This window comes from Sorex araneus, chromosome 5 (assembly GCF_027595985.1).
Source record: "Sorex araneus isolate mSorAra2 chromosome 5, mSorAra2.pri, whole genome shotgun sequence".
NCBI classification, from domain to species: Eukaryota; Metazoa; Chordata; class Mammalia; order Eulipotyphla; family Soricidae; genus Sorex; species Sorex araneus.
The window spans coordinates 111,668,669-111,688,399 of NC_073306.1; the positions used below are offsets into that span (position 1 = coordinate 111,668,669).

General features: G+C 47.4%; 1 protein-coding gene across 1 annotated transcript; it reads left to right on the forward strand.

Moving 5' to 3' along the window:
* Nucleotides 1-448: 448 nt before the first annotated feature.
* On the forward strand, nt 449-9,040 carry SAYSD1 (SAYSVFN motif domain containing 1). Its single transcript, XM_004619340.2, has 2 exons — nt 449-734; nt 8,420-9,040. The coding sequence occupies exons 1-2, from the start codon at nt 588-590 to the stop codon at nt 8,771-8,773; spliced, it is 501 nt and encodes a 166-aa protein (XP_004619397.1). The 5' UTR covers nt 449-587; the 3' UTR covers nt 8,774-9,040.
* Nucleotides 9,041-19,731: the final 10,691 nt, after the last annotated feature.

The following is a 19,731-nucleotide window of genomic DNA, read 5'->3' on the forward strand; positions in this document are numbered from 1 at the left end:
GTTCTTTTTCCCGCTCCCTTTTTGGTGGTGTTGCTACAATGTTGCAGCACACACCTGGATATGGCTCTGGCACATTTTCAGCTGTCTCGGGCCACACAGCCGGCTGAGCTCAGAGGATTGCGGTCCTTTAGCAGAGCTGTTTGTATGCCCACTTTTGACACGTCATGGCTGTGGTGCGCACACGTGTTCCCTAGGGTCGTAGTCTGGGGAGTGCTGCTTGAATATTTTTAGTTGTGGTGCCCCATGGGAGATGCACTCCTTTTAAAAACGCTCCACACATCTGTGGAGCCACATGATCAAGCTCTGTGTATTTAAGGTTACATCCCTACACGCTTAAAACTGAGTTTCTACTGCGGCCAGGGTAGGACTGGCGGTCTGCACAGCCTGCCAGGAAGCAGTTTCCAGGGGTCAAGCCCCGTGCCCTCTGCCCCAAGGGAACGGGTAGGCGGGCCCCCTGATGCCGACCTGCGGGCCGGGCTGGACTCGGGCGCTTGGCCAGGCGCCCCGGGACGTCAGAGCAGCGCCGGCTGCCGCAGCGCGCACGCGCACCCCTCCGCGCAGGCGCAGTCGGGCGCGGGCGGCTGGGCATGGAACGGCGCCTGGCCGAGTTCCGGGAGGCCCGGAGACGGGCCGCACCGGGCCAGAAGGCGGAAGCAGCCCCGGGCTGGCTACAACGCTGCCTGCGGTGGAAAACGAGGCCCGCGAGTGCCAGGACCCCAGCCGGTCCCGCTCAGGTGAGAGGAACGAGAACTTGGCTGCCGGAGACCTCGGGGCCCAACCCCGCCCGGCCGCTACGTGGCGGCTTCAGGCCCCGCCCACCAACACGCGCCGCCCAGACCACGCTCCCTACCTGGCGGCCGTAGTCCCCGGCCCGGAGAGGGCCCCGCCCACCACCACGTGGGGCCCAGGCCACTCCCCCTACCTGGCGGCCTCAGGCCCCGCCACTCCGAGTGAGGCCCCGCCCCCTGCCACGTGGGCGCACTGGCCACGCTCTGACTTGGAGATTGCAGGCCCCGCCCCTCCGGGAGAGGTCCCGCCCACCTCCACGTGGGACCCAGGCCACGCCCCCTGCCGCGTTCCCGCTGGGCGTGGGCGGTCGCACCTCCCACCTGCTGTGGGTTGGGGTTCGTGCTTCCCGCCCCGCTGACTGGCCCGGCTGTGGCAGTGCCAGATTCAGAGGAGGGAGCGGAGCCCCGCAGGAAAGTGCATCTGCCTGTGATGTCCCATGGCGCTGGCAGACCCCCAACCGCGCAGAGACACCGCGCTTGGCCGAGGGAGGGTACAAGCTTTGATTGGATACTGACGAAAAGTGAGGGTCATCGGGGCCACATATGCAGCCGGTCCCCCAAAGAGCCTCTGCTTTCCAAAGTGGGGTCTGGATACCAAACTTGCAGGTGCAGTAACTGGCATTGCCAGCCAGGGCCTCTAGTTTTGCATCACTATTGAATCAGACTCTTTCAAGTTCTGTAGTGAAATATTCAAGGAGGGAGCAGAATTTTTAGAAAATATGGACACTTTTTAACTCTTAGTTCTTTGGCACCATCTTTTTTTGCAGTTGCACTTAATTCCCGTCTCTATGTGTTCATGGAATTTTACTGTAGATGTGAGAATACAGGGCAAAACATCAGATTGATGCTTTTTATTTGATTGGTTTCTGGGCGGTTTTCAGCGCTTACTCTGCTCTCAGGGATCATTTTGGTGAGTGCTGTGGCTTGAGCGGGTCCGAGCGGGACAAGTACACAGCCTGCGGGCTTAACCCTCTGGCCCCAGATTGATACTTTAAGTCAGCTTTCTGGAAAGCCTTATTTCCCTATCCCCCACCCCGCCCGTGAGTGTAGTAAGAGCCCCAAACTGCGTTTTGAAATTAAAATATACTGGGGCGAAGTGTACCTAACTTTTAAAATGAGTTCTCTGAACTTTATTATTATACAGCATTCTTTAGGCTTTCTATTTTTTTGTCAAGGAAAACTTGTTATTCCATGTTGGTTAGAAATGATTCTCCATAATATGAAGGGTGCCAGATGATTTACAGAAAGGGAGTAGAGCAGACTTCATGCCATTTCCTTGCATGTAGTTTATATCTGGATAACTTCATTGTTGAATATGTCACTGAACACATTCACATTTAGAATTCACTTCTCCAAACCCTGTTTCCTCCCTGTAGCACAAAACAGTGTATAACCCACTCAATGAGTATTTCTCTCTCTCTCTCTCTCCCTCTCCCTCTCCCTTTCCCTTCCTCCCTCCCTCCCTCCCTTCCTTCCTTCCTTTGGGCCACACCTGGCGATGCCTAGGAATTATTACTGATTGTGCTCAAGGGACCACATGGGATGCTGGGCATCTAACCTAGGTTGGCCGTGTGCAAGGTGAATACCTTACCCTAGGTACTATCACTCCGCCCCCCTGTTTGACTTCTTTCTTACTCTTTCTTATTTCTAAGGAAGTGTGAGCTCATTGAGTTGTCCTAGAGAAGCTGAACTTGGAGAAACTTGTTAAAAACCTGCGAGTTGATGGCCTGGCACAAAAGTGGAGTGGTGATGGTATCGGCTCTTTCCCAGACATTCTGTTTTTCGTAAGGGATTTTGTCTTCAGCCACTTAATTTGATTCTATTGATTCTATTATCTTTCCTGGATTTGTACTGGTGTGCAAATTCTCATTACATTTCCCACTATCATTTGTAATCCATCTCTGTCTAATACATTTGCGAGCACAGTGTGGCTTGTCAGGGATTTCTAAAACTCTTTTAAATGCTCCTTGTAGTTATTGATGGAGTATTCACATCTCCCTTCCTCCACTCCCAAGTTTTGCTTTGGGAGATGCAGTTCCCAGATAGAACATTTCTTTCTGTGACATGCTTCTGCTACATTAGGGTGAAGATGCTTTTAAAGTTGTTTAATCCTGAAACCCTAGCCTCTCCCCCAAGACACATCCATGCCAGCCCTTATTGTACCACTAGCTCCTAACTTCTTACACTGTCAGTTGTCACCTACAGGTGAACACATAGCTTAATTGGGGGGGGGGGGTTGCAAAAAAAATTGTTTTAGCATAAACATGACTTTTTTTCTATCAGTGAATCTTTGACTTGAATACCTATTTTATGTGCCTGGGGCCACATAAAAGTCCTGTTGGCATAAAGGGCTGGCAGGTGGAAAAAGTTTAAAAAGCCCTTTTCTGACTTACTCCCATGTGTGTCCTATAGCTTCTCACCCCAGCTGGCCCTGGGTTAGCCCCTTGCTCAGATATTTTCCTTTGCGTCACCTGGCTCTGCTCAGCCTGACCCTTCCCCTCTTCTCTTTCAGATTTGCGGGTCATCTTCCTTTTCCTTATCAACCGACCAACCTTTACTTGTTTTTTCAATTAAACCCTGTTGCATGCACGTTGTTTTTTTTTTATTACTGTGTTAAATGATTGAAAACTGTGATAAAGACAGAATAAGCCCTGCCCTCAGAACTTGCACGGAGAGGCCTGGGGAGCACCCCAAGGGCTGGGGTGCGGTGCCTGACATGCACAGGGTCCCAGCTTTGATCCCCAACACTCTGTGGTCCCCGAGCACTCTTGACTTGGGCCTGAACAATGAGACTTCTGGCCTGATGGGTGGAGTAGTACCCGGAATGGCCCCAGGGTCCCCTGAAGCATCCCAGCCAAACCCCAAAAGGAAAGTGCATTAGGAGTTTGGGGAGGCAGAGGAAGGCAGGCTGTCAGAAGAGGATGATGAAACTGTGTCAAGCCCAAACCCAGGGTTCAGTGAGAGTGGGTTTGTGGGAGTGGGAGCCCACTGCCACCAAGTGCTGTGACGGAGGGGATGTTTCTCTCCAATGGATGCCCCGTGCAAAGGCCCTGAGGTGGGAGGCAGCGTGATTTGGGGGAACATGGTCTTCCCCAGATTGCCTGTGTGTGCTGAATGTGACCCCAGCACTTCTTTACGAAGCTTTGCCTGAAAACTGGTGCTGGCGCATCCTTTCCCTTCTTTGTTCCTTTCCCTTCCCTCACTGTGTCCTCTCCCCATCTCATCTCTCTAGACTCTTCCCAGCACCCCAAATGCTTCTCATGAGGTCAGAAGATCTTTGAGGGAGATCCTCTGGGTCCTAGAGCATCCCCATCTCTGCCTCCCCAGTTCCACTGTGGACCTTGAGCCTTAGCTGCTTCTTTGCCCCCTAAATAACCAAGTGAGCCCAGTTTACGTGGATCCTGAGTCATGCACGCAGTTCGGGCTGTGTCCTGTATTGACTTCCTTCTCTGCACTCGAAGGGGGCCACCTGCACGAGCTCCTGACAGGGGTCCTGCGTCTGCCCCTGCAGCCCCTTCATGCGTGGCAGAAGACGTGAATCAAAAATATTGAATAGCAGTAAAAGGAATGTATTTGCTCTGCACTAAGGCTTCCAGCGCCTGTGGCCGGAGCCTGTGGTCCCAAACCTCGAATACCCAGGACACTGCTGCCTCGCCTCGCCTGGCCTCGCCTCTTTCCACACAGGCCAATCTCTCACCTGATTTCACCTCCTTCCTGGACAAGAAGTGTCATGCACACTGGCCAGATCTGAGAGGGACATTTTTTTAGTTAATAATGGGGGTGTCTCTAGGGACCATTTAAAGTGATCTTCTACCCAGGCTTTCCAGTCCAGTTGGAAAAAGATGATTACAGAGCACATGCTCAAAACGAAGGTCCTAACAAAATAGAATTCCTGAAGTGACCTCAGTCTTTTTTTTCCCCCCAAGGGGAAAGTGATCCACTTTCTAATTTTTTAACATTTGCAAAATATTATTATTAATTGTTGTTGTTTATCACCATAAGATACACAGTTATAAAGCTGTTCATGATTGGGTTTTTCAGTCATACAGTGTTCCACCATCCTTCCCTCCACTACTGTATGTTTTCTACCACCAGTGTTCACAGTTTCCCTCCCCACTTCCCCCCCCACCTCCCAGCCTGTCTCTCTGGCAGGCTCACTCTTTCCTTCCTTCCTTCCTTCCTTCCTTCCTTCCTTCCTTCCTTCCTTCCTTCCTTCCTTCCTTCCTTCCTTCCTTCCTTCCTTCCTTCCTTCTTTCTTTCTTTCTTTCTTTCTTTCTTTCTTTCTTTCTTTCTTTCTTTCTTTCTTTCTTTCTCTCTTTCTCTCTTTCTCTCTTTCTCTCTCCTTTCGGGAATTTTGGTAGCAGAATATTATTGATTTATACTTTCAGTGCTCCTACACCATGTCTACCACCAGAGTGCCAGGATCTTGCCTCTTTCACTGTGATCCCTTTTTAAATTTGCATGTGAAGAATGGGGATATAACTGAAGAAACAGCCTAGAAGTTGTACTGTGTATTGAGAATCTGTGATGTGTGGTATGCCTATTTGGCTCTGGCTACCAGCCCCATTCCAAAGGTCATGACAGTTGTGGCCTCGTAGTACTTCACTATGTCACTGTCATACCGTTGATCATTGATTTGCTCGAGTGGGCACCAGTAATGTCTCCATTCATCCTAGCCCTGAGACTTTAGCAGCCTCTCTTTACTCGTTCTTCCCAGTGGTGCTGCATTAGAGGCTCTTTCAGGGTAAGGGGAATGAGACCCATCATTGTTTCTGTATTTGGCATATCAAATACGCCACAGTGAGCTTGCCAGGCTCATAAATAAGTAGTCTTGTAGTACTTTATAAAAAAAACTGAGGGATACATGTGACTTCTGTTGGGAGAGGGAGATAGGCGATACTGAATCGGGCTTTTAATTTCTTTTTAATTGAATCACCCTGAAATACAGTTACAAAGCTTTTATGTTTGAGTTTCAGTCATACAAGGATTGAACACCTATCCCTCCACCAGTGCACATTCTCCATCACCACTGTCCCCAGTATTCCCTCACCCTGTCCAACCCCTCCCCCTGCCTCTATGACAGACATTTTCCCCCATACTCTCTCTATTTTTGGGCATTGTGGTTTGTTGGAAATTTCCCACCACTATTCAAGCCTGCCTGCCAGGGGCAGATGTTAGATAATTTATTTTTTATTGCTTATCATGAATACCATGATAGGTCGTGCATGCTTCTGGAATTCTAAAATTGTAAATGGTTGGGGTCCAGAGACATCTCTGTAGTGAGCTGATCCATTTTGAGATTTATTTGGGAGTCTGTGGATCAAGGCTGCTGATGTTCTGGGATGGCGCCTGTAGGCAGATCTTGGGCGTGGCAGCCAGGAACCCAAGTAGGTGGGGAGATGGGGAGGGCCAACCCTTCTCTGGGGGCCACCACGTGGCCTGGAGTCCTAGTCCTGGAACCGAGTACCTGGGTTTTGCTTCCGGAAGCTCGTGCCCTCCAAGGTTTTATCTGGAGTGGGTGGAGAGGGCACACACATTCCATCTGAGGCGCCCCATGGAATTGGCTCCACTCGGGGTCCTGCGAGGTCTCCAGCGAGCTGCTGTGTCTCTGGATCAAGGCCACTGGTGTGCTGAGATGGCGCCCGGAGCTAATATATTTTTTTTTTAATCATGTGCCAACACAACTTTTACAAACAAGTTGTTCATAGCTTTGGACTTCAGCTTTTCCTGAAGTTGGAAGTGTCTGAGTGAAATTGGGACAGGTGGGTGGGGTGCAGAGCCGTGCTGTGATGGGGGCTCCGGGAGCCAGGAAGCCCAGGCACTCCCTCCTGGCCACTGGCCGGGACTGCTGGAAGCCAGCGCTGAGGAGGGGAGAGCAGACTGACTCTGCCTTTGGCTAGTGGGCTGCTGGGAGTCGAGGATGCACTTGTGGGTGATAGATTGCAGAGTCTGTGGCACAGGAAGCTAAAGATTGTTTCTCAGACTGCAGATCATGAACGATTCACAGCTGTTGCAATCAGCTTAGAGCGTCTTGTTTCTCTTTTAAAATGAAATGAAGGGGCCAGAGAAATAGCCCAGGGGTCAGGGGCACATGACTTGTGAGGGCCTGGGGTTGCTCTCCATCATTGCATACGCTGTCCCCAGCCCCAGTAGGGCTGAGTGTGCCCACTGCACTGCTCACCACACACAGATCTAGTCACCAGACCCAAACATGATCCACCTGCCCCGCTGGCACCCCGGCCCCCTCAGACACTCGCATATTTTAATTTTGGGGGGTAGTATATGCAGTGCTAGACATCAAACCTAGGCACAGAATTAATATAAAATATGTTTGCATTTACATGTAGGGAGTGCATTTATTGATTTGTGAGGCTTCTCTGGTACCTGTATGTGTATATATGTATGGACGTGTGTGTATGTGTATATACTGAGTCCCATTACAAATTATTTAGTTTTTCTGGCAGAGAAGGGCATACCTGGCAGTGCTTGGGAGATCATACAGTGCTGGCATCCAGCTTGGGGCTCTCACATGTAAAGCATGTGTTTTGAGCTATCTCCCCAGCACCCCCCTCCCCCCACAAACACACTGGAATGTCTTTCTTTTTTTTTTTTTTTCTTTTTGGGTCACACCCGGCGATGCACAGGGCGTTACTCCTGGCTCTGCACTCAGGAATTACGCCTGGCAGTGCTCAGGGGAACACATGGGATGCTGGGAATCAACCTGGGTTGACCGCGTGCAAGGCAGACGCCCTACCCACTGTGCTATAGCTCTAGCCCCTGGAATGTATTTCTAACTGTACATCATACCCAGGAAAGTTTGGGGAATGCTGCACTAGGAACCAAGCTCATTAAAGCCACTAAGCCGGGGTGTCCCCATCAGCACCCAGGCAGGAGTCTGAGTCTGGCATCTCTGACTTCCCAAACACAGCCTCGCCTCGGGTACTGGGTTACTGGATTGTAATCTAGAGGCCATGACATTTGTGGGAGGTTTGATAGGTGTTTCAGGAGGGTTATTTAGTAGCTGTGCGGCTGATGGCTTGGGATCCAGGTATGAAGCCCCGCCTGGTCTGGGGGAGGCCCCTGTGGATGGGAAAAGGGTGAGGAAGGGGGCCCTGTCAGTGGCTTTTAAAGATATGTGCGAGAGATTTTGTTTCCTGTTTCTGGTAGAGTCTCCGTTTTAGAATCATGTCACTCACTTACGGTATTTTAGCTCATCTAATCCAATCAGCAAACTTCTGTTGCCCTTGAAGGGAAGCATATGCTTGGCTATTGCGTAACCAATTACTGGGGAGTTTCTATTGGGGGCCCAAATGAGCTCTTGTTAGCCACAGACTAATCCGAGGAAATGTCTCCAGCGAATGGAATCCATCTGAATGCTGTAAGGTTTTTAGGGGGTCACATCTCACTTAAATGCTGAACAGTTCTGATTCTGTTTGGAGCAGAGCTCATGAGCTCTTTGGGGGTGGTGGGGTCGGGGGGAAGAATGATTGTTTTAGAGAGCAGGGCAAGAAAAATAAAAATCAGTGAGCCGGAAGCCTGCCCAGAGCAGTGAGAAATGCCTCTCCAGATTTGTTTGGATCCTCTCAGCCCCATTACCCTTTATTCATCCGTTTGTTTGTTTTGTGCCCTAGGAAGCCACTCCAGCTCCTGCTCCACTGGGAAACAGCCCGTCCTGGCCCCCTCTGCACTCAGCCGTCCCACCAGCGCCACGGGACCAGTGGCTCCTGACCAGGATCACTGTCTTGAAGGTGCTCCTCTGGCTGGTTCTCCTGGGCCTATTTGTGGAGCTGGAATTTGGACTGGCTTATTTTGTCCTGTCCTTGTTCTACTGGATGTACGTCGGCACGCGGAGCCCTGAGGAGAAGAAGGAGGGAGAGAGAAGTGCATACTCGGTGTTCAACCCGGGCTGCGAGCCCATCCAGGGCACACTGACTGCAGAGCAGTTTGAGCGCGAGTTACTGTTTAGGTCCCCGGAGGGGAGATAGTCTGAGATCCACAGTCCGGCAGCTGCCAGGGGCCCTGCCACCCTTTGGCATGAACCCATGGATTCGAGTCCAGGACAGAGCTTGGGACAGCTGGCAGGTTAGCTCTGGGACGGCGTGCCTCTTTTACCCTCTTTGCCACCTGTCCAGTCAACCTGCTGCTAGAGTTTCATCCTGGAACTTGGCTTTGGTTTTGGTGAAAAAAAAATGCCATTGGATCTCAGGCAATTTGTGAAAAATAATATCTCAATAAAGGAGACTGTCTCGTTATTTGGGCGAGGTGACTTCAGTACATCGAATATTGTCCTTGTGTTTGAAGCCATGGTTAGGTACTCTCTGTTGAAAGTAAATGTGTGTTATCTTTAAGCCCTTTAACATGTATAGCTTTTTGTTGTTGTTTTTCCTGAAAAGCTATAGTTTGTCAGTTGTATTTTTTTGTTTTCTTTTTTCCAGCTTGCTTTTCTGGGACATCCATGGTATTGAAATATAAAATAGCTTTAAAACATTTACTTCAGGGGCCAGAGAGATAGTTTAATGGGTTAAGGCATTTGCCTTGCGCACAGCTGACCTGAGTTTGATCCACTGAGCTTACCAGGAGTGATCCCTGAGCACAGAGCAAGGAAGAATCCCTGAACACTGCTAGGTGTGGCCCCAAAACAATAACAACAAAAATTTCCTTTTCTGCACCAGATTTCTATTGCCTGTTACAATGAAGTTAATTTATCTCTGAACTAGTGGGTTCATGGGTATCATGTGAAAGATTTGCATACAAAACTCAGATGCTCAAGAAGTTAATTTTGCTCGGTCTGTGCCCCTTGTCAATGTTCAGCTTCTCTCTTCACCAGTATATACATGTTTTGTTCCTCAATGCCCAGTCCAGATCGTGCCAGCTTGGTCCTGTTCTTGTGACATTTGACAGTGACCAATGATGGTCTGGTCTCATCTCTGTGACATTTTCTGTCCTGTGAACACATTCCTGGTCAGAATCCTCCAGCTGTGTCCCCTCCTGGGGCCTGCTCTGTGGCTGGGCCTCTTCCATCTCCTAGTGGGTGAGACCTCACTGTCTTGCCATGTTTTTGAGCTTAGATGAGGGGCCAAAGAGGATTCATCTAGCTGGGGGGCTTCATTTCACTGTCTCCCACCCCCAGCTAGCCATTTTCTTTTCTGACTAATTTGATTTCCATGAGCAAGATTTATGGTGATACTCACAAATGTATTTTAAAACAAATTTTAGAGTTTATTTTATTTTTTAACTACTCCCACCTACTAAAAAGTTTTGTATTCAGTTATGAAACCTGATATGGGATGGCAACCCAGTTTGAGCAGCGAGGTTCTGGGCCACAGAGAGAGCATGGGGTTAGGAGCATGCTTCATATACAGCCAACCCAGGCTTGACCCCCAGCACCATCTGGTCTCAGAGCATCGCCTCACACAGCCCTGGATGTTCCCAAACACTTCCAATGTCCTGAGTAACCTGAGGCACCATCAGACCTTAGCATTGACCCCCACCTTTTTTGCCAAGAATTGCCAAGAGGCGCCTCCTCCATGTTGCTTAGAAGGCCAGAGCAGCACGGTGCTCAGACTGGAGCCCAGGTGATGAAAAGAGCAGATGTTACATTTCTGAGAACATTCATCCGACTGGGTGTGGTGGGAGAGAGAACAGGCAGTGCTGTGACAGATGTTTTCACTGCAGGAGGTGTGCAGGGAAGGGGTGTCCTCATTGGTCACTAACCATGTGTGTCCGCCCAGGTGGACAGTTATGACATGCTGTGCTCTTTGTTAAAGAGGAGCTTGGGTGTGCCTCAGAGCCATCTAGTTAAGCAGAAGATTCTCTGGCTCACAGCAAAGTCTCTTCTGTGGAGCTGGACTTGTAGGGAAGAGGGGAACAGACAAATCTATATTAACTGTGGACCTTTGAATTTTCTGTAAGATTGGTTGTTAATTGGGTTCTTCATTCCTGTTTTTTATTTTCCCCAGGGGTGGGTTGGGCCACTTTCAGTGGTACTCAGGGGGGCTGTCCCTGGTCTGTGCCCAGACGTGATCCTGATGGTGCTTGGGGACCATTTGTGGTGCCAGGGATCCAGCCAGGGTCAGGGGGATGGACGCAAGACAAGCACCTTAGCTCTCGTACTTTCTCTCTGCCTAGTTAATTTTCTTAAGGCTTTTTTTCATTTTCTGTTGTGTTGCTCGAGCTTTCCTGTTACGTAAAAGCCAAATACAAGGAAGACTTAATCTGATTAAAGATTTACTGTCATGCTCAGGGCACTAAACATATTCTAGGAAAGAGATAATTTACATTTCAAAAGACAGAGCTAAAATTCAAGCTTTCCCCTAAAATAAAATGCCTTTATTTACCTGGTTTAGAGACACTTGATTCAATTAGGAAATTCAGCTAGGTGGAGGGACTTCTCTTCAAAACAGGAGAAACCGAGGAGCACTTCTCTTAACTTCTCTTGTTCTTTCTTGTGATGTGAGGGGGAGCAGGTTTGGGCCCTGTGGTGCTCAGGGGCTACGCCAAACTCTGTGCTGGGGTTTGGGGGTCACTCCTCTCGGTGCTAGGGACACAGTCTTGAGTATCATTCTCTGTCTTTGAAAATGAAGCTGTTCATAATGATGTGGTGCTTCATTTTCTGGAGCTCTTCCATGGATTTCCTGTGAATCATTTGTCACCTCTCCTTGCTCACCTATTCCCAAAGGTTGCATGAAATGACAGTATTAACTTCTAGGAAAAGTGAACCAATTAAATGCCTGTCAGGGAAGAGAGGAACAGCTAGTATGTATTTGCTGTTCTTATCAGACCATTAAGCTTTAGGTGCAGCCTTGATTTCCTGAATTTAGAAAGGCCTATTGATCTTGGAATTTCCACTTGGGGCCTGACCATTAGCCCGGCAAGCAGCTTCCATTAAAGGCCTCTGTCATCAGTGAACTTGAAGTCCCAGAACTGCACTCCGCCTGTGACAGCGTGTGCTCACGCAGGCAAGGTCAACCCTGTCCTGGTCTGGGACGTAAATTGGCTTTGCTTATATTCGAATTATCCCATCTTGCCTAGCCACAGGACTAGTAAATGAGCCTCTGCTTGGAGGGCTGGAGGACTGGAGGGACCCCAGAGTGCATCTCCCTGGCCTTGAGCAGGGCCATGGTCATTTCTGGCCACTTTCCAGTGACCTCTGGAGCAGAATTCAAGCTGTAAGATTCAGGCACTTCTCAGTTCTTTTTGGAAGAGCTTTGCCGCAGCCACCACTCCTGATTGTTCTCAGTGACCGCCCCTGGCTTCTCTCTGCCCTCAGCCTGCACACCCCACCTGTTCAGTGCGCCCCTGAGGCAGTCCTCGGGCATGAGGGTTTCAGGACTGGGTGTTCCTGTGAGTGGGTGCAGTGAGGGTTCTCACAAGCTGTAGTTTTGCCCAGGGATGGCTTTGGGTTCTAACACTGGGTTACCTGCCGTGCACAGCACTGGGGGCCTCCATTTATTTACTCACACACATCTGGCAGCACTTTGGGTGAGGGCCATGTCAGTGCATTCTCCTGGTTGAGGAATGGTCGGCCCCTGGAAGCAGGAGGCAGGGCAGCACCTGCCACCTGGAGGTACCTGGAGCCGCTGTTCCCTGTGGTGGGTCCCTTCCCCTTGCTCTGGGGTGGGAAACCCACTGGATGTTTCTTGAGCCAGCCATGCATACGACTATTTCAGACCTTCTTTTCTCTTGGCGGTACCCCAAGCACCGCGCCTGTCAGAGGTCCTGGGAAAGTCTTGGAAAGCTATCAGAATGGATTTATACACACATTTAACAAAACGACGACCCCCTCTAACCTTAGCAGCAGCAATGCAGGTGAGGAGGCTGTTACCATGTTCATCCACATCTTATTTTTTTTTCTTTTTTGGGTCACACCTGGTGATGCACAGGGGTTAACTCCTGGCTCTGCACTCAGGAATTACTCCTGGCGGTGCTCTGGGGACCATATGGGATGCTGGGAATCAAATCCAGGTTGGCCGCATGCAAGGCAAACGCCCTACCTGCTGTGCTATCACTCCAGCCCCAACATTTGATCTTGATGTGGAGCGGAGAGAAGCAGCAAACTCACAGTTGGGAGAGAAATGTGATAAGGAAGCACAACTTCAGCCGTGTGCTTTGTTTTTTATCACATACACTCTAATTTCTTGGGAGCATTAGGCTAGATACAACCTTGGATCTCCCAAAGAGCTGACAGAAGGCAAGTTGAGAGCAAAATGAATGACTTTGTAGTGTGTGTGTGTGTGTGTGTGTGTGTGTGTGTGTGTGTGTGTGTGTTGGCGGAGGGGTCTTCAGGAGGGATCATATTTCAAATCTAAATTCTATACAGTACAGGATTTGTCACTTTGGTGTGAGAAATGCTCTTTCCTCAACATGTCAGGAACGCAGGTAAAAGAAGCATCGCACCACCTGTGTCTGAATCTGTAGTAACAACCTATGGGCCTTTTAGGGGTGTGGGAGAGGCTTCATACCCGGCCGTGCCCATGTGCTTGTTCCTGGCTCTGCCAGGGATCACTCCTGGCAGTGCCCATCCCATTGTTCTGCCATCAAACCAGGGTTGGCCACATGCAAGGCAAGCACCTAAATCCCTGTCCCATTTGTCCAGTCCCTCTTGTAGTAACGTTACATTGAAGATGTTAGGGCTCATGTAGACCCACTGATTTCAGTATGGTAGGGTATAAGGGCCCCAGAAGTCTGCACTTTAACAACCTTCCTGGCTGGTGTAATGTCCAGTAAGGGTTAAAAATGCTGGGGCCAGAGAGATAGTACAGCTGGTAGGGCACTTGCCTTGCATGTGGTTGACTTGGGCTCCATCTCCAGCATCTTACCTGGTCCCCCAGTATCACCAAGAATGATTGCTGGGTGCAAAGCCAGGAGCACTGTGGGTGTGGCCCTCAAACGAAACAAAATCAGATATGTTGAGTAGAAGCATTAATGTAAAAAGGGAAGATAATGATTAATAGACTCAAGCAAAGAAAGAACTATGTATTTCTTATGAAGATCAACAACTTTGCCCTTTTTCAAGATATGAAAGCTAAATAAAAGAAGATGTATATGGCTTTAAAACCAGAAGGAACTAATTGCAAAGACTAGAGTATAGGTGCATTAGTCCTTAACATTTTCTTTACAAGCAGTAATTATTTAAAAGTAGAACATTTGGAAATATAGAAAAAAAAAGTTTATATTTTCATGCCTATTTTCCAGAATTCAATAAAATGAGAAATTCTCCTTACTGCTGCCCTATTTGTTCTTTGTGGAGCCCACAAATACTAATATAGCACTCCTCTGCCTCTTTTTTTCTAAGTACTCTGGGTTTTACTTACACATATGTGTAGTTTTTATGTAAGAGGGTGATATTTTCAGTGATATACTTAGCTGGACAAGTATGAGGCTGAGTTTCATCCCCATACTGCTGTGTGAACGGATGTAGACAGCCCCACTGTCTGTGATCCCTCACGGTGGGGGGCGGGGAATATCACCTCAACTATCATCAGAGCGGAGTCTCTGTGCTGTTCATTTGCTCATTCATTTTCTAATACCTCCATGTTCACCCACCTGCGTATCTATCCATCATCTACCATCCATCACTTACACATCCATCCATCCACTCATCAATCATCCATTCATCTATCATACATCCATCCACTTGTCCATCTACCCATCATCATTCATCCATCCATGGAGAACCTAGTCTTTGCCAGGCCTGGAGCTAGGCTCTGAGCAGGCAAGGGCAGGTGAGTAGCTGATTGATAATCAGCTCAAGGACAGCATGGGAAGTGCTGTGAGAGTGTGGTATCTACTCAGGATTAGAGCACACAAAAGGGATTTCTAGACACTTATGGGTCAGGGTAGATCTTCTGGAGACTGTAACAACATGCTGAGTTTGGAGAAGCATCAGGTATTCCCCAGGGAAGGAGGCAGAAGCCTGGAGGTAGCAGTTAGGCTGCCGGAAAACTGCCTTGGGAAAAGGTGTCCTTCTTGTTCTCATGTTATTAGTTATGCCACTAGTATAATCTTAGGGACTGTACGTCTGGCATTCTCCTTTGTCACAATTTCTTCTTGTTTTTAAAGGGCTGGAGCAATAGCACAGTGGGTAGGGCATTTGCCGTGCATGTGGCCGACCTGGGTTTGATTCCTCCGCCCCTCTCGGAGAGCCCAGGAAACTACCAAGAGTATCTCGCCCGCACGGCAGAGCCTGGCAAGCTACCCGTGGTGTATTCGATATGCCAAAAACAGTAATGACAAGTCACAATGGAGATGTTACTGGTGCCCGCTTAAGCCAATCGATGAGCAACAGGATGACCGTGATACAGTGACACCGTCTTGTACTTGATTGTGGGAGAGGCACATCAGCTGTTCCCAGGGTCTGTTTGGCGTTGTGCTCGGGAGTGAGCCCTGACAGTACTCGGGACTGTGTGCTGCCGGGGTTGGGGCCAGCCACATTCCAGGAAGCGCCTCACCTCCTGTGCTGTCTCTCTGGTCCTCCTATAATCATTCTTACTGAGTTATAAGCGAGGAATATGTTCTTCCCTTCTGCCACATTGATTTTGAGAGCTGTATAATATTTTTTCTGGATAGGTGAAGCAGAATTTATTTGGCTAGTACTCATTATTGACCATTTCAGTAGTGCCTAGTGCTCACTAATGCACATAGTATAAACTGGACTGTCCTCTTCGGAATTAGAGTGCTATGTTTCTAACTCTTGGAAATGGATAATTTGAGGCAGTTTCCTATTAAGGTGTTAGTCTGAAACTTTAGTGGCCATAAAAAGTCCGCAGAAAGTGTGGCAGCTCAGTGGTTGAGCACATGTCTTGTACACTGGAGGCTTGGATTCAGTTCTGGGCACCCCATTGTGCTCTGAGCACCTTACTGGGAGTAGTCCCTGAGCACTGGTGAATATGCACCCGCCTCCCCAAGCCCAAACCCCCAAATCAATAGAACTTGTTAAAATGCAGACCCTGATTTGAGAGGCCTGGGCCCTGGCCTGAGAATCTGCGTTTCAAATACGTTTCCAGAAGCTGCTGCTAGTGGTGGTGGTCTTAGGTCCACCCAGTGACTACCAAAGCAGTTCTATGAAATTTTTCCTGAAAAACTGAAATAGCCACCCTTCCTCACAAGCTCCATGTTTTTTCCACCTTTCCTTAGCAAATACTTCATTGAGTTGTTTTAGTAATACTATTCAATTGTATTTTGATCATCTCTAGAGAAAAGTGTGTGTTTAGAGGCGCATACATTTTTCCACTAGTAGCCATTCATTCACAGTGAAGGTCTATGGACATGAATTCTTTTTTTAAATTTTATTTTTATTTTTTAAAATTTATTTTTATTTTTAAAATGAATCACTGTGATTCCAATACTGGAATCATCTGGGGTGTGGGTAGCTGGCATGTTCTCAGGGATCTGTATCAGGGTTGTAGAACATCTCAAGAGCTGTTACATTTCTTTTTAAAAAAACTTTAAAAAATAAATTATATAACGAGATACACAATTACAAAGTTGTTCATGATTGGGTTTCAGTCATACAGTGTTCCAACACCTGTCCCTTTACTAGTGTACATTTCCTACCAACAATGTCCCCATGTTCCCTCCCACAACCCCCCTGAACCTGCCTCTGTGGCAGACACTTTTCTCTATCTCTTCTCTCTCTTTCCTTTTGGGGATTATGGTTAGCTATAGAGGTGCTGAAAGATTATCATGTGTATAACTTTGCCACCTTTCATCACTTAGTTCCTGTCCAGAGTGATTATTTCTAGCTATCATTGTCATAGTGGTTCCTTCTCCATCCTAATTCCCCACCTCCACCCCCACTTGTGGCGAGCTTCTAAGTATGGACCAGTGCTCCTGATCCTTGTTTGTATTGCTCTTGGGTATTCGTCTCATACTGTGCTTTGTTTTTAATATATCCCACAAATGAGTGCAAGAGTTGTTGCACTTCTAATGTGATGAGGGACACCAGACTCCCCAATGGAGTCTGACAGGAAAAATACCCCTCCTGCTAGCAGGGTGGTTATATCTAGAAGGGGCCGAGTTCAAGGCTAACAGGCATAGAATTTCTCCACAACCAACTCTGAGATTCTGCACATGGCATCCTTTCCGCACTGCGACGCATTAGGCACTGCTTCACAGACTTCAGCATCCTTAACAATTCCCAAAACACAGTATTTTTGGAAATTTGTATAATTGCTGAAAGTGTGGTATTAGAGATCTTTTTTCATGATTGCTAAGAATATTCAGACACACATCCCAGATAGAGAAGGGAACAGCAAGTAAAATGTGATTGGAGATCCTGCGCGGGAAGAGAGATGCGTGCTGAAAGTAGTCTAGAGACTGAACACGATGGTCACTCAATACCCCTGTTGCAAACAGGGGTATTTCTTGTAAGAAATCACGCAACCCGGAGATTCTTCTTGCAGCGATTTATTCAGAGACCTTCTCGGGAAAGAAGAGGAACGAGGGACGAACGAGAAGAAAACCCCACCTAGCTAGGCAGCTTCCCTCCTTATCTACCCCTCTCTGCCTGCTTACGCCCAAGTGTCTGCAGCTGATAAACTAGTTACAGCTCGTGGCGTGACAAGGCATCCTGATTCCTTATCAGGTGTTATCTACGAAGCACGGTGTAATTAACAAGAAACAGGTGTCCACGAAGCACGGTCCCGTGGTGGCTCTCCACACCACAACACCCAAAAGGAGAGAGAGAGAACAAATTGGAATGCCCTGCCACAGAGGTGGGGTGGGGTGGGGGGATAGGATCGGGGAGTGGGAGGGATACTGGGTTAGTTGGTGGTGGAGAATGGACACTGGTGGAGGGATGGGCTCTCGAACATTGCATGAGGGAAAAATAAGCACGGAAAGGTGTGAATCTGTAACTGTACCCTCACTGTGACTCGCTAAGAAAAATAAAAAAATAAAATAGAACACTGACAAGCTTTTCTAATGAGGAAGTCAAACTTATGAGAGTGGACAGTAAAGTTATTATTAATTACTTTCTTTAATAAAAATTTATTTTGAAAAAAAAGAAAAAAGAATATTCAGGCACAGTATAATTCATTTAAAGAATCATTTTTTATTAAGGCACTGTGGTTTACAATGTTACTCATAGTTGACTTTTAGACATATAATATTGAAGCATCGATCCCACCACCAGTGTCAGCTTCTTCCCCCCAGTGTTCCCAGGCTCCCTGCAATATCTCCTCTCCAACCTGCCTTCCTGACAGGCACCTAAGTTAGGTTGTTCAAGTTTGGGTCTCTTGATTTCAGTGTTTTTGACCCTGTGGTTTGGATATTTGGTTCTATCATTCCAAACACCACCTTTCTTTCTTAATCCTCTGGCTTGGCCTTCATTTCTTCTCATCTGTCTCTTCTCCCCCTCCTCTCCTCTCTTATTTTCCTTCTCATCTGGAGCCAAGGTTGGTCATAGCATCCCCACATACATGTGATATCATCCTGTGTTTGTCCTTCTCTGGCTTATCTCATTTAACATTGTGTCTTCCAGTTCCATCTGTGTTGCAGTGAATTACTTGATTTCATCATTCTTTACAGCTGTGTAGTATTCCACTGTGTATCTATACCACATCTTACTTTACAACAGTGATAATGGAACGTATCAGAAATACTGGCAACAATCTCTTTTGGTGGGGATATGATGAAAAAGGAACCCCCTCATCCAGTGTTAGCGGGAATGTTATCTGGTCTAACCCCTTTGGAAAACAATATGAAGGGGACTCAGAATTGAGTTCCCATATGACTCAACATTCCATTTTGTGTGTGTCTATCCCCAGGACAGAAAAACTTTCATATAAAATGTAATAAGTCTTCTTTATATATGTTGAGTCTACATAAGATGTCTTTGCATCTGTATTTTTTTTTTTATTGAATCACCATGTGGATAGTTATAAAGCTTTCAGGCTTAAGTCTCAGTTACACAATGCTCAAACACCCTGCATTTGTATTTTTAATTTTAGTTTTCAAAGTATGTCTTTGGTGGGCTGCTGGTTTAGCATGACTAGAGTTATATGTCTATACTTCCGTATTTGGGTATATCTGTATTTGTATTTGTATATCTCCTGTATTTAGGTTCTATACACTCTCTTTTCTGCCCATGGATTTGAAAGATGAAAGAGCTTCAGTGCAGTCTTGTTGGCAGGTACCAACGGGGTTTAATAAAACCATAAATTCAATTTTCTAGGAATTAGTGAGCCTTGTTTAGACCTCTAGGAGGTCAAAAACAAGTTGGTAATACCCCTGACCCTTTAACACAGTAATAATTGTAAATTGTTCAAGACTGAACATATCCACTAAGAAACCAGGAACTGAAATGTCTCCTGTAAAAATTCTTTATCTATGACCAAGACTGTGCTTGTTCACTCAAGAGCCATGAAAACTGCAAACAAATGCTTGCTGATTCCCTTCTGGTGTTACCAGGCAGTTGCAGATCCAAAGTTGGGGTTGGATTGCTCTGCCTGGGATTGCTTTTTGTTTGTAATCCTCAGCAAGTGCTTTTTTTTTTTCCTGGAGGTTGTAACATAGATGCATTCTGGGCTCTACTGGTCCTACAGGAGGAGGACCCGCAGTCATTCATTCTAACACTCATGCCATGAATCAGTGGGGAAAAAATAAAATGTGCCAGACTTACAGCAAGCTGGACCACCAGTCTTTTTCTCGTGCTAAATTCATTGTGAAAGTTAAAGTGAGTTTTTGTATCAAAGAAAATACACATCACATCTTGGTATTGGGAACTCTCTCTACAAGGAACAAAGTTAGGGTTATGGGAGAAGTTAATGACTCAGACTGTGGATAGGCCTCCTGTCCTAGCCCCTCTCATTCTCACTGTCATTGTCATTATTATCACCACTGTAATTTCTTCTTCTTTTTACTATAGTAACCCCCACCCCCATTAAGCAATATGTTGCCCCTCCTCCTTTCTTTCTTTCTCTCTCTCTCCTTTCCTTTTTTT

Excerpts from the sequence above, each read along its gene's own strand:
- SAYSD1 (XM_004619340.2), top strand. The coding sequence starts at position 588 with ATGGAACGGCGCCTGGCCGAGTTCCGGGAGGCCCGGAGACGGGCCGCA. Across the intron at positions 735-8,419 it reads CCCCAGCCGGTCCCGCTCAG|GAAGCCACTCCAGCTCCTGC; the intron begins GTGAGAGGAACG and ends TTTGTGCCCTAG.